The sequence below is a fragment of the Corvus hawaiiensis genome, chromosome 6 (assembly GCF_020740725.1).
Source record: "Corvus hawaiiensis isolate bCorHaw1 chromosome 6, bCorHaw1.pri.cur, whole genome shotgun sequence".
Taxonomy (NCBI): domain Eukaryota; kingdom Metazoa; phylum Chordata; class Aves; order Passeriformes; family Corvidae; genus Corvus; species Corvus hawaiiensis.
In genome coordinates this window covers 37,993,837-38,006,328 of record NC_063218.1, presented here as the reverse complement: position 1 = coordinate 38,006,328, position 12,492 = coordinate 37,993,837, and the positions used below count along the sequence as shown (strand labels likewise).

Genomic DNA, 12,492 nt, shown 5'->3' with positions numbered 1-12,492 from the left:
AACTTCATGCTAGGTAACTTTTCTTTGGCTCAGAAACAGAGATGAGTAGGGGGAAAATATATATTCCTTCCCATGATTACACCATACCTTAGCATGTGAAGCCTGCTGTCTGGGGACTTGACTTCCTCCTTGCTCTCCTACTTTTCTTCTCCTTTTACACTGAAACACTGATTGTTCATGCCTTATTTAAGTTTCAGATTCCATTAAAAATGAGTAACACTGCAGGACTTTTTTTTCCTGGTAGCTTCATCCAGAAAGAATTGGCAAATAGAGAACTGTTGGTTAATGTGTTGTAAAAAGGAAAGACTGTTAAGACCACAAAGTGATGTAGGATCTAACATTACCTTTGGGTGCACAGACCACCCAAGCCTCTTAAATCTATTCTGTTGGTCTCTGCAGATCTATTTACACATGGCTGTAGTTCACTTATGGTTTGCACCTCATGCTCTGCTCAGTGCTCTCCATTCCTGTCTCACAGAATCATTTCATTTGAGCTGTCTGGCTTAAAGGTCCCCCTGCCCTTTGGTTTAGTACCTTGGAGTAGATAACACTTTGCTGATAATGGCAAATGACAAGGTTGTCGTACACACAAAAGTATACCAGATTGAATCCTGTTTAATTATATTTAAAGATTTAATGCGATTTAATACATAATTTAAAAAGTTCAGAGGGAAGCAATTAACTTACAGTATCAATACATTTTTAGAGGGCTGAGTTAAGTTACAATTGTCTGGAATTCATTGAGGCAAATGTCATTTTTCTCTTCCTGCTTTTAGTAGAGATGGAAGCAGTTTTGTTTTATTTTCACTTTGTTCTAGACTTCGGGTGGTGATTGAGGCTCGTATCACTGTAGGTCCATCTTCCTTAAAATCTCTGGAAAATTCTGCAGACTCTCTCTCTGGTTTGATTTTGAAGGAGGGTGTTCTCCTACCAACAAAATGCATCATCAGAAAATCAGGTATAATCTAGAGGAGTTTAAGTCACTATGTAAGGACTTGTTAAGCCTCTAGCTCAGCAGCTGAAGTCTGCCCAGCTGCAGGACTAGGATTTCACATCATAGCCTGTAAGATTTGTACAGACTACAAAAGCAAGTAAAATTGATTTAAACAGGCCAAATTTCTGAATTTGGCTGTGCTATATTTTCCATATATGTCTCCCATGAGCCTCCTTTTCCCCAGTCTAAACAACCCCAGCTCCCTCGGCCTCTCCTGGTAGGACTTGTTCTCCAGACCCTTCTCCAACTTCGTTGCTCTTCCCTGGACACATTCCAGCTTTCTTGAAGTGAGAGGTTCAGAACTGAACACAGCACTGGAGGTGTTGCCTCACCAGTGCCAAGTACAGGGGGACAATCACTGCCTTGGTCCTGCTGGCCACATTATTTTTGTGACATTAGTAACAGGGGAGCAGGACTTTTTGAACTCAGGGCAGTCTCTTTGTAGGTGACTGCTACCTGAGCACAGACAGCACTGACATCTATTCAGCTTTGCAGCACAGAGCCCATACCTCAGGAGTGAGCTTTTGCTGCTTAGTCTTTCAGCAGAGTCCCTGTCTGGAAAGTCCCACACTCTTTTCTGGGAGGTCTCTGTGTTTGAAATGAAAGTTTGCACCATCACTGCAGAATGGGATCTGTTACCGTGTCCTACGTAGTCAAAAAAAAACGACAACAAAAAAGTAATATTAGAGGCAGAGTTTTCCACTTCTGGGCCCATAACAATTTTTTCTGACCACCATAGTTATAATTATGCTATGGCTTCCTTCCCAATAAGCCACTGCCTAGAGAGATGTCTAGAAAGATATCTAGATCCAGAAGAAAAGCTGTTGATCAAGATCCAAAGATCCTTAATAGAAGGATGAATACAGCCCTATGCCTCTCCCAGGCAATAACCTGATGTTGGCACAGTACAACTGAAAGACTGCTTTGCAACTAACCCTGGATGTTCTTCTGCCAGGTCACTACATCACAAGGTAGCAGGTGACTTGTGTATTGCTTTCTAACAGAGCCAAAAAGGATGGCTCAAAATGCCCCAAACTAAGGACACCTTGTCATTCTCTTCTCTTTCTCTCACCGTCACTTGCTAAAAGCACAGCTCATTCTTGGAGGAAGTGAGAACATACCTATATTATTCTGTAGCGACTGCAGCCAGTCCTCCATCAGTGTCTGAGAAGGGGCTGCAAAGTAATACTCTGCCCCATCTCTCAGCCTGTAAATAAGGATAGGAAAAGGTGAATTCTAGTCAGTTTTGCCTTATACCTTCTGTGCTTGTGAGTGTAAGACACTTCAGTTATGCCTCCTAACAACATTCAGCCTTAGGTGACGTGGGCAGGGAACTGCATAGGCTTTTATTTGTGCCCTTCTCCATAAGACTCACCGCAGCATGAAGGCGTTCTCTTTCCTGATGTAATTCACCAGCCTCTCACATTTGGCACCGGAAATGCCGAGGGACAGGACTGTGGATATGTTCTGAAGGGGGATAAAATGAAAACAAAATGTCTTCTATGTCTTTTCTGCTAGGATTCAATTCCATACCAACCTGCAGGCAGACTACACACCCATCTCTTTATGCTCCTAACTTTATAACTAGGATCACTGAATAGGACCAACCACAGAGGAACCATGGACAATTGCGTTATGTCTTGAAGGCAATTCTTGATTAAGATACTTCTTTTAAGGCATATCTTTGAAATTTTCTGGAAGCTTATTATTCTGTTTTTTAGTTGTATCAGTTGAATAATTGCTGAATTTTCACTCGGCTGACATTTGAAAGGGAACAGATCACCCCAGCCCCAAACCAAAGGTGACATTTTAAAATTCATTTTTACATATGTAGACACAAAGTTTTCTAGAAAGATTAAAAAACCAAATTACCTTAGATGCTTCTTTGTCATCATTATAGAAATCAAGCTTTAATCCATCAAGTTTTACATAGAAGGATTTCCAAGACCTCGAGTGTGGCTACATGAATAGAAATGGTAATAAAATTCAGTTACGAAGTATATATTTTATAGGAGTAGTGAAATCTTTCATATACAACTTCCACAGGAAGCCAGGACCTGTCTATTTTATGATCACAGAAGTTGTCACAGTCATTGTTATCTCTTAGAGAAACAGAACCTACTATAGTTTCTGTGTGAGTGATTCAAGAAAGGGTCTCTATGAGTCAGGACTGAACAAATGACATAACCTGGTTCAAGCAAGCTCTACACCATGTGGTCAGCAACATCTTTGGAGGGTGACAATCAAAGTTCTGTCTAATTTTTGGCCACTAAAACTCCACTTTTTTCCGTAGCTGGAACACCAGCCCCTGCCTGCTGGTCACAGGTTACTTAAATCAAGTGTGTGGTTACAATCTAATGTGGCTGCTGAATTCTTCATTTGCTGAACTAACCCCAGTAGAATGCTACTGAACAACGTGCAAAAGTAGCAGCTATTTCCAACCCTAACTATGTACCACTGAAAGCTTAGCCTGGTGCCATGAGACCCTTCTTGATGAAGGATCCTATAACTTATATTCATATTTTGTTATACCAGTGAATCAAGTTGACAATTTGGTCATTCAGAGAAAAGGAAGGAAACAGTTCAGAGGAAGGTAAGTCATAGCTTTTCTTGTTTGGTAATATGGAAGTTCAGTATCCCTGAAGACTAAATTCTGTGTGTCCAGAAGTGAAGAAAAACTAAATTTCTCTTCCAGAAGATGCAGCCCATACCAGAGTCACTTTTTAAAAGAGGTCTTTCAAGTTAAAAATTTCAGAGTAAATATTCTATGGGACAAATAATCCAAGACAACATGTTTATGTGCAAACACTCAGGAAACACTGATGTCTGCAGATTGGTGGTGAATATTAGAAAATTTCCTGGCCTGTTGTGATCATTAGGCTACTGACCTGAGGTGGTGTTATTTCCCAGTGTAAGAATTTAGATTTCAGTTTCATTCAAACCTCTATTTAACAAACCAATTCTTCAAAGATAAACAGAACCTTAGTTCTGTTCTAGCACAGTTAGAAATTACAAATATTGGGGGCATGAGACTGAGGGATTCCACTGCTGACAAACTATCACATGCTGTTACAGGATCATGAAGCTTTAGGGTTTTTTTTGTGGTGGTGGGGTTTTTTTGGTTGCTGGGGTTTTTTTGTTGTTGTTGTTTTGTTTGTTTGTTTTTCCCAATTCAATTGATATATTGAAACCTGTGTTTGTAATTAGGAAAATGTAGTTAACACGTTCATACAGCCTAGACTCTGGTTTATAAATCCATTAACTTTAGACAGACCCTGTTCTGCATGATTCCCATGACAGGCAAAAATTCCATTGTCTCTTTCTCTTAAAGATCAGATACTGCCAAAGCCAGTGGACACTTCCCCATGCATTTTATGGATAGCTGAAGCAAACCCACACTATTCAGCTCCTCTTCAGCAAGAGCTTATCCTGAAGAAGTCAGACCAGATCTGGACTATAACTCAAGGAAAAGTTAAATAACCCAGAATGATGGAATTTATTTCTACCTGTTGTCTTCCAGAAAGGAGCTGGTCTCGCTTCTCTAGGAAACCCTCCATGTGCTGGAGACTTGCAGAAACCTGAGACATACAAGAATATTGCTACTTAACTTTAAAATGGCCCTTAGGCCTATGTTAAATTTCTGAAGGTCTTTTTTAGATAAACTCCATGCAAAGAGACTGATCTCTGGTTTCTTTAGCCTTTACATTGACAGCACAGCAGGAAATCCTCACTAGGTTGCAATGGTATCTCTGTTAGACCCCCTAAACAAAGAGAATTCAAATCCTTCTTGAACAATTTGCTTATGGAAATTACTCTATCATAGTGTGTTAATTAACTAATATTATTTTTATATTATTACATACATTTTACAACATAAATTGTTCAAGTTATTCATACCACCTCCACAGTTACTGAGTTACACCAATGTATGGTGTTGTACTGGTACACTTGGGTATGTGACAAACATGTTCCTCTCAAGAGTAAAGGAGCAAAAAGAAATTCTAATTTTATCTGCCTGTGAGTTAAAAGTGAATTTCCTGCAAGGGTGAGCAAACAGGAGTTGCTGGTTCCAGTCTTGTACCAGCTCAGCTCTTTGACAAGTGTGCCATGAAGTCCTTCCTCTCTCTGACTTTTAAACAGAGTGGACACTAAGCACTGCCACCTCACACAGAGGGTGTAGGTAAATCATCCTCTTTGGGAGACATCATCTCCTGGCTGTTGTTAAGTGCTCTGCTGAGTATTGAGCAGCAGGAATAGCCTCTAGTTCAGGAAAAGAAAAACAGAAACCGATACAGTTGTTAAAACCTAGGCTATAAAGCTTAGCAAATTAAAAATGGTTTTAAGCTGTACATAACTGCTTAAGTCAACTGTCTTTGTGGAAACTGTTTGAACTGCAAAGGCACATAAAATGCCTCTTGTTTGAATCCAGGAGTGTACCCACTGAAATGCCCACTGTATGGTGCTCTTTGTGACTTTCTCACAGAACCTCCTATTATTGCCTTACTTTAACTAGCACAGGATAGTGGTTTTGTAAAGAGAGAGCCAGGAATTTCTGGCACTTACCGAAGATGTGTTCTTTAATGTCTCCCAAGAGGAGTTAGACAGCAGTAAGTTTGGTGAGTTATCTAGTGACCTTTGTCCAGGCGTGGGTGGTGTTGCTGGTAGCTTGGTCTGCAGGTTGGAGAAAGAGGAGCCTATTGCACCTTTTCCTTGAGGAGATGTGTGGTCTGTGGCTTGTGATTCTGACAAACTGCTGCTGTGTTGCTGGCTTATAGGAGTAGGAGATAAAGGAGAGCCTAAAGAACTGTGACTTTCAAAAGATGCAGCTTGTGGGCTCACCATCTTTGGTGTAGCTGGAGTGATAATCTCACCAAGCCTCGTCTCAGCTTTCATTTCTGTTTTGTTGCTGCTCAGCACTTCAGGGACTTCCCCGGAAGTGAATTCTTGGAACCTTGTAGGAGATTTTTCAACAGGGGAGAAAATAGTTTCAAGTGGGACCCTCCAGGACATGTTGGGTACAGGCACAGGTGGCAGTGGCGTTGTGCTCTTTATCTCTGTCACCTTTGGTGGTGCATTCCTTCTGTCAGATGTTTTTCTTTTCAGAGAAGGAACCCGTACAACTTTGCTTTTATCCTTCTGCTCACTCTCTTCTGTGTCCACTTGTTTCAGAAGATTCATCTCTCTCTGTAGGACAGAAGTATTACATTTTTTAAAATCACCTTCATTGCATTCACGACTACTTACCTAAGATTTTGTTATTTTAAACAGGAATAGTTTTTCAAATGAACTGTCTCCTGGCATTGAATCTTAAGGCCTGTACTTCCACTGGCATTCTTAGAGTTAGATCTGAATCTAATTGCTATGTGCTAAGCATTATTTTGTTGCCCAAATCATGAATACTCCTGGCAGTTAACATCAAATATGGTTAATCCTGCCCTTGCTAAGTTCTCTGGAGGCTGATTTTTTTAAAAAAAGCTCAAGAGAAACTGTGCTCCTTCTCTTGTGGCACTGCTTCTTTAAGTTTTCTGTAAGAACACTGAGCATCCAGGGTTGTTCTTGTGGAAAATTTTGGAGGGAAGGACTTTTGTCCTTTCACTTAGCCAATTTGCAAATCACTGAACGAAAGATGGAATGATTTTCAGCCTGAAGTCAAACACAACTGTTATGTGTTACTGGTTATTTCAGGAAAATAATTTAATAAACCTCCCCCACAATGAAAGAGAATCTGAGAGGGTTATTGAATATCTTTGGTATTTGACACAATCCATTGTAAAAATCTTATGCCAGAAGGAAAAAGGCCTATCTGTGCCTTGGTCTCCCTTTCTTTTCAGCCCTTTGCTATCCTCTATCACTTTCAGGTGGTGCCAGCTCCTTTCTGAAATCCTGAATGAAGCAAAATCTCTCTCTCCATTTGTGCAGCAAGGGATCCCCCTGTTTCTCATACCCTTTTCACTGTCCAGGCACAAGAAAAGTTCCACTTCTCACCTATAGCTTTTTCAAGGTAGTTGATCTCTTTTGATCCACATATAGGTCTTGCTCTGTCTGAAATATCTCAGCTTTGGTTACTCATTTATCCCATCTCAGCACAGGAGTTCCTTGTTATATGGAGTGCCATTCAAACTATCAAAGACCCACATCATCCTGTTTGATACACAGCTCATCAGCCTCACTAACTACTCACCTTAGTTTTCCTGCTGAGCTGAGCAAATTTCTCCTCCTGTGCTGCAAGCATCTTCTCAAAATCTTGGTGTTTCTTCAGTAATTCCTCTACTTCAGCCACTGAATCCTGAGTGGAAAAATTACCACATACAGAAGTCCAAAATCAAGTCCATCAGAAGAGATTATGCCTAAGATTTTCAGATTTATCCATTCCATTTAGCCAAGTGAGGTTTCTGAAAATTTTGTAATTGAATGTCTAAACCCCTGCTAGTGTATGAAAAATCTGAATTTACATTTAAAGTAAAGGTCTGTGTCTTGCAGTCTGTCTGCTGTGCAGGAGAAAAAGAGCTCAAATACCAACCTTCCCTTTTCTGCAAGGCCATGTAGTACCATGTAGTACCGACTCTAACTGTTTACGTGCAGATTAAGTACTTGGATTCTAGCTTGTGCTAGACACAGAGTTTGTTCCTGCCCTACAACAAATGCATCTGAGACTTCTGTCATGTCCTCTGCTTAGTTTCTGATACCCAAGTTCGTGACTTTGTTTTCCAACCTTATAAACTATCAGAAAACAGTCAACAATGACAAAGAACCCAACAAAACAAACAAAAATATGGATGCTGGTGTTTAAAAAAGAATTTACAAGCTAGCTATCAAATTGTGTAAAACCTTGTCTGCTTAATGGGAAGAACAAGGTGGGAAAAATCCCTTTTTTCCTTTTGAAACAGGCTCTTCAGCAAGACAGGGAAAGTTGAATCCTCAGCAAGTAAAGTGAAAAAAAGGTCTAGAATTCTCCCAAGTCTTCTACCACTCCCTGGAAGCCACCAGGGAGTGGCTCACTTCCAGGAGCCCATCACCACGTCAAATGCAGCAACTGCCCTGGGCTCACTTCTGCAAGAGGACAGAGCTCCTGCCCTTTCTAATCTCAAGGATGCATTGCTATTGAGATTGTGGTTAATTTCAGGCCTGAGCTGATCCATGGCCCTCTGCATTTGCTGAGAGGAACACAGTGCTCAGTAGTGCTGCATGGTTGTTACTCACCCCATAGGAGGGATCTGAAAGAAAGCTCTCCTTGGCAGCCAGCCACGCTTCTGCTTGTTCGAGCTCTCTGCGGAGCAATTGGATTTCCCAGTTTTCTTCATACAACACTTTCCTCATGTCCCAGCTCTCCTTTACCTTCTTCATCAGCTCTGACAGCTCTAACAGTTTTTCTTCAATCTAGAAAAAGAACATATGTAATGACAGGAGTTGAAAAATCCAATCAGACTTTCACATGACAGTCAACTATCATGTAATCGGCCTTCATGATTTAGCAGACAACGTATAGATAACTTTGTGGTGTTAGCATAATTTAGAAAAGATGTCTGAGTCCTCATTTTTCCTACTTGAATTAGCATGTAAATTGTGTAGCTAGATAATACAATTTTAGGCATATTCCACATACTGTATGACAACTATTCTGCCATATGATTTCCCAAGATGAAACTTTATACCCAGGCAATTTGTACTATGAAACTAGTGAGAACCAGAAGATTCAACAAATACATCCATTTATGGCAAGGCAACAATGGAAAGACTTCAACTGTGGAAAGTTTTCTTGTTTGTTCTACAACAGAAGTAATGTAATCTTGCATAAATTCTGAAGATGTTTTTGATGGTGTGCTCTCTGGATCTACAGACAGTGTCTTGGGCAGTCTAAAGATACACAGATAACAGAGTCACAGAAATTTTAACATTCTTGCCCCTTGGGACATTTCTGAAGGATTACATATCTTCTAGTGGACTCAGGGGCATCATCAATGCAAGGTGATTGTGATGTAGCACAAGAACTTTAAATGTGTTTCTTTTTCTATGCGTCACATGAAGTACATAGCTTGTAATAGTAAAGAACCTGATTGTCCTGTCCTTCTGTTCTGAGAGACAAAGCTGCACCTCCTGTCTGTTTCATGTCTTTGTTCACTCTTGTTTGTAGAACATGTAACTCTTCAACACACCTCCACAGACATGAAATGTCCATTCTTCATCAGGTCACCTCCTGCCCGCTGCATTTCTTCATATTTCAGCCACTGCTTCTCTATCTCACGCTTGTATTCCTCGTGGCGCTTGATGAGCAGTTCCGCTCCCAGGACATCGTTTGCCAGTTCCTCAGATATCACCAGAGCATGCATCTCATTGGCCCAGGCCCTACAGAACAGAGGGTAAAAAGGCAAGGAATCTGAGTCTGTTGGACCTTTGGGAATGCACACATCTCATGGCTGTGGATACATGCACACAGACTTTCGTTTGCTCAGAAAAGGTATTAATATTGTCCTGTTTTTTGCCTGGGATAGAGTTAATTATGTTCTTAGTAACTGGTACAATGCTGAGTTTTGGGTTTAGTATGAGAATAATGTTGACAACACACTGATGCTTTGGTTGTTGCTGCGTAGTGCTTACCCTAAGCCAAGGACTTCTCAGTTTCCCAGGCTCTGCCAGTGAGGAGGTGCACAAGCAGCTGGGCAGGGGGGGAAACACAGCCAGGACAGCTGACCTGAACTGGCCAAAGGGATACTCCATACCACAGAACACCATACCTGGTACATAAACTGGAGGGAGTTGGTCAGAAGGGGCCAATGGCTGCTTAGGGACAGTCTGGGCTCCAGTGAGTGGGTGGTGAGCAATTGTATTGTGCATCAATAGTTTTTTTTTTTTTTGGGGGGGTGGGGGGGAGGGGTTATTTTACTTTTTTTTTAAACAGTATTATCTTCATTATTAGTATTATTATATTTTACTTTATTTCAGTTATTAGAGTGTTCTTATCTCAACAGATGTGTTGGTATTTTTTTGTTTGCTTGTTTTTCATTTCTGATTCTCCTCCCCATCCCACTGGGAATCAGGGAGAGTGAGTGGCTCTGGAGTTCTTAGCTGCTGACTGGGGTTAAACCATAGCAATACACAAATACATTGATGAAGGTTTGTTCAAACATGTAGGGGATTTATAATATTCCCAGTGCTGTTTCCATACATAGCCTATTAAAAAGACAGCTGCAGCATCTGCATGTACTGAAGCGTTGTGCATTCAAGTTCTCAGAAAGAGCTCACTGCAGCTGACTAGGCTACCCATGGTAACAGTATTTCTATACATTGTACAGGAACACAGAGACTCTCAGATGCCCATCAAAACCTTACCAGCACGCATCAAAGTACTTCATATGCACAAAGAGCACTCATGGAAAGAAGTATATTGATAGATACTTTTAAAGAAACATTTTCTACTCCATAACTCTCAACTGGCACAAACTAATGCATGATTTACCTGAGCTCAGGATCTATCCCTTAGCACAGTAAATGTCCAATAGTCAGTGGTAACCACTTCACTGTCTTTGTATTTCTACTCCTGTCATAGGTAAACTTTTTCATTATCTATTCTAGGAGATTATCTTCAATGCAGCTGCTTTGACTCTCAGAAAAAGGGGCACTGGTGTCTATGCACGTGTACAAGTTACTTCACTACCTAACCCTGTCTTCTTACAGAATCAACAGTATTTTCAACTGGAACTGTGAAACTATCAAATTTATCCACAGTGACTGCACTCTCTGAGACTGTCTAGGAAACAGTTTAAAAAAGTGGCTTTGTCATGCACACTGTGCTGAGGTGTCGTGGTCACCTCTGACATCTGGTAAATTCTGTGAAGTGCTGTTGAGGAGATGCCATGGATTACTATTCAAAGAGGTTTGAAAGCAAGCTGCAGAGCACCTGGGGAAGGGATCAAATAACTAACAGGTATAATTTAGAAAATCCTATATGGGAAAGACAAGAAATAGGGTCAAACTCAAGGCCCAACACATACATCAGCTCCCTGCAGTCATTGAAGTAGAGCTGGACTTGTTCTGCCTGGCTCAGTCTTGCTTTCCTCTCCAGAAACTTTTTGTCCAAGTTTTCCCAGCACTCATCCACATCCGTGAGTCTCTCCATGATGTTTTCCTTAACCTGAGGGTACGTGCGGCAGAGGTGCCAAGCCTCTCCTCGAATCCGTTCCAGCTCTTTCATGATGACTCCTAGATCTCTCTGGAACAGAGACAGAATGGATTGTAAGACCAAGTCACTACTTAGCTCTATCAAAAGTGGATTTAGCTATGATGCATAGATTTTCTACCCTCTGGCTGTACAGGGGCTGGAAATATTAATGCCTCTCAGATTTCCTTCAATGCCTTATAACATTCATTATCAAACATAAAAGAAGCTACTTTAGATGTGATGCACAGATTATTTTGGTAAATGTGGTGCTGAAGTTTCCTTTGTTCAGATGACACCTTTGCAATTATAATAGCAGCTTGGAATAGATTTTAGAAGAGAAGTTCATCCTTAGAAGCAAAAGCATTAATAATATAATATCACAATGTTATAAATAAGAGAAAAAGACCCTCTTCTCTGAGGCACAAAGATTATTTAAGGGTGCAATAAATTTGTCTTGCAAGCAAGGCCCTTGAGAGGCATCAGTCAAGCATCAGGCATCAGTCTCTTTTTTTTTGCCTTCCGTGCTTTTCTGTTACTGCTTCATCACAGATCCTCTTACCTCTACTCCCTCAAGATGGCTGAGAAGTGTCTGTACACCTGGAAGATCATACCCATAATCTTCTATATCCACCACTGCCTCTTTCTCCTGCATCCAGCCCTTTACTTCATCCACATCGTGGTCATACTGGTGAACTTGACGGGCTGCTCTTAGGTTCTGGAGTAAAGAAGTAATTTAATGGTAATACTCTATAGCATTTTGTGTCTACAACATGGGAAAGGGTAACCTTAATATGTCATAATGCAGAACAAAATGACCAGGAGAGGGAATGAAACACCTTTCCCATTAAGTCACCTGAAAGTGAGGTGTTAAGATACCCTAATTCCCCCAAGTTCTCTTGGACAATGGAAAGAAACAGATGTCTCCAATGAGCAATTTATCCCTATGTAAGAAGAATGATCAAAATGGAGAGCATGGATTGCCCTGTAAAGGTAGCGCTCTACACCACAGAAGGTGTCCCAAAATACTTGCTGGAATAAAGGTCTACACTGCAAACAGTGAAAATAAAAGGAATGGAACAAAAATAATGTTTTTCTGAAATGAGAGGATTAAAAAAAAGGTTCTAATACTACTTTATAGTCAAACTCTATATAAGCAATTGTCATGCATTTATTTCTGCTAAAAGACATTAGTGGGCTTGAGCTGCTTCATAAGGAACATGTATATCAAACAGTAGTGAAAAAAAGGGTTGAGGACATCTGATGCTTTATGTTCTCCTTAAAACAAAAAAAAGTTGAGTTCTGTGTGTCACCTCTGCTTTTCCAAATACATCTGTAACTGCAG

The 12,492-nt window shown here is 40.6% G+C and overlaps 1 protein-coding gene across 1 annotated transcript in view; it reads right to left on the bottom strand.

Annotated features, from left to right (window-relative positions):
- Positions 1–595: 595 nt before the first annotated feature.
- The window catches only part of SPTBN5 (spectrin beta, non-erythrocytic 5), a 91,128-nt gene continuing 79,231 nt past the window's right edge, over positions 596–12,492 (bottom strand). The window contains exons 56-67 of the mRNA XM_048306301.1: positions 11,710–11,865; positions 10,984–11,201; positions 9,148–9,337; positions 8,195–8,371; positions 7,176–7,280; positions 5,558–6,178; positions 4,501–4,572; positions 2,867–2,953; positions 2,370–2,461; positions 2,116–2,201; positions 1,504–1,639; positions 596–927 (exon numbers count right to left, since the gene is read on the bottom strand). Coding sequence (XP_048162258.1) covers positions 753–927; positions 1,504–1,639; positions 2,116–2,201; positions 2,370–2,461; positions 2,867–2,953; positions 4,501–4,572; positions 5,558–6,178; positions 7,176–7,280; positions 8,195–8,371; positions 9,148–9,337; positions 10,984–11,201; positions 11,710–11,865 — 2,115 coding nt within the window. The 3' untranslated portion in view covers positions 596–752. The remainder of the gene's footprint in view (positions 928–1,503; positions 1,640–2,115; positions 2,202–2,369; positions 2,462–2,866; positions 2,954–4,500; positions 4,573–5,557; positions 6,179–7,175; positions 7,281–8,194; positions 8,372–9,147; positions 9,338–10,983; positions 11,202–11,709; positions 11,866–12,492) is intronic.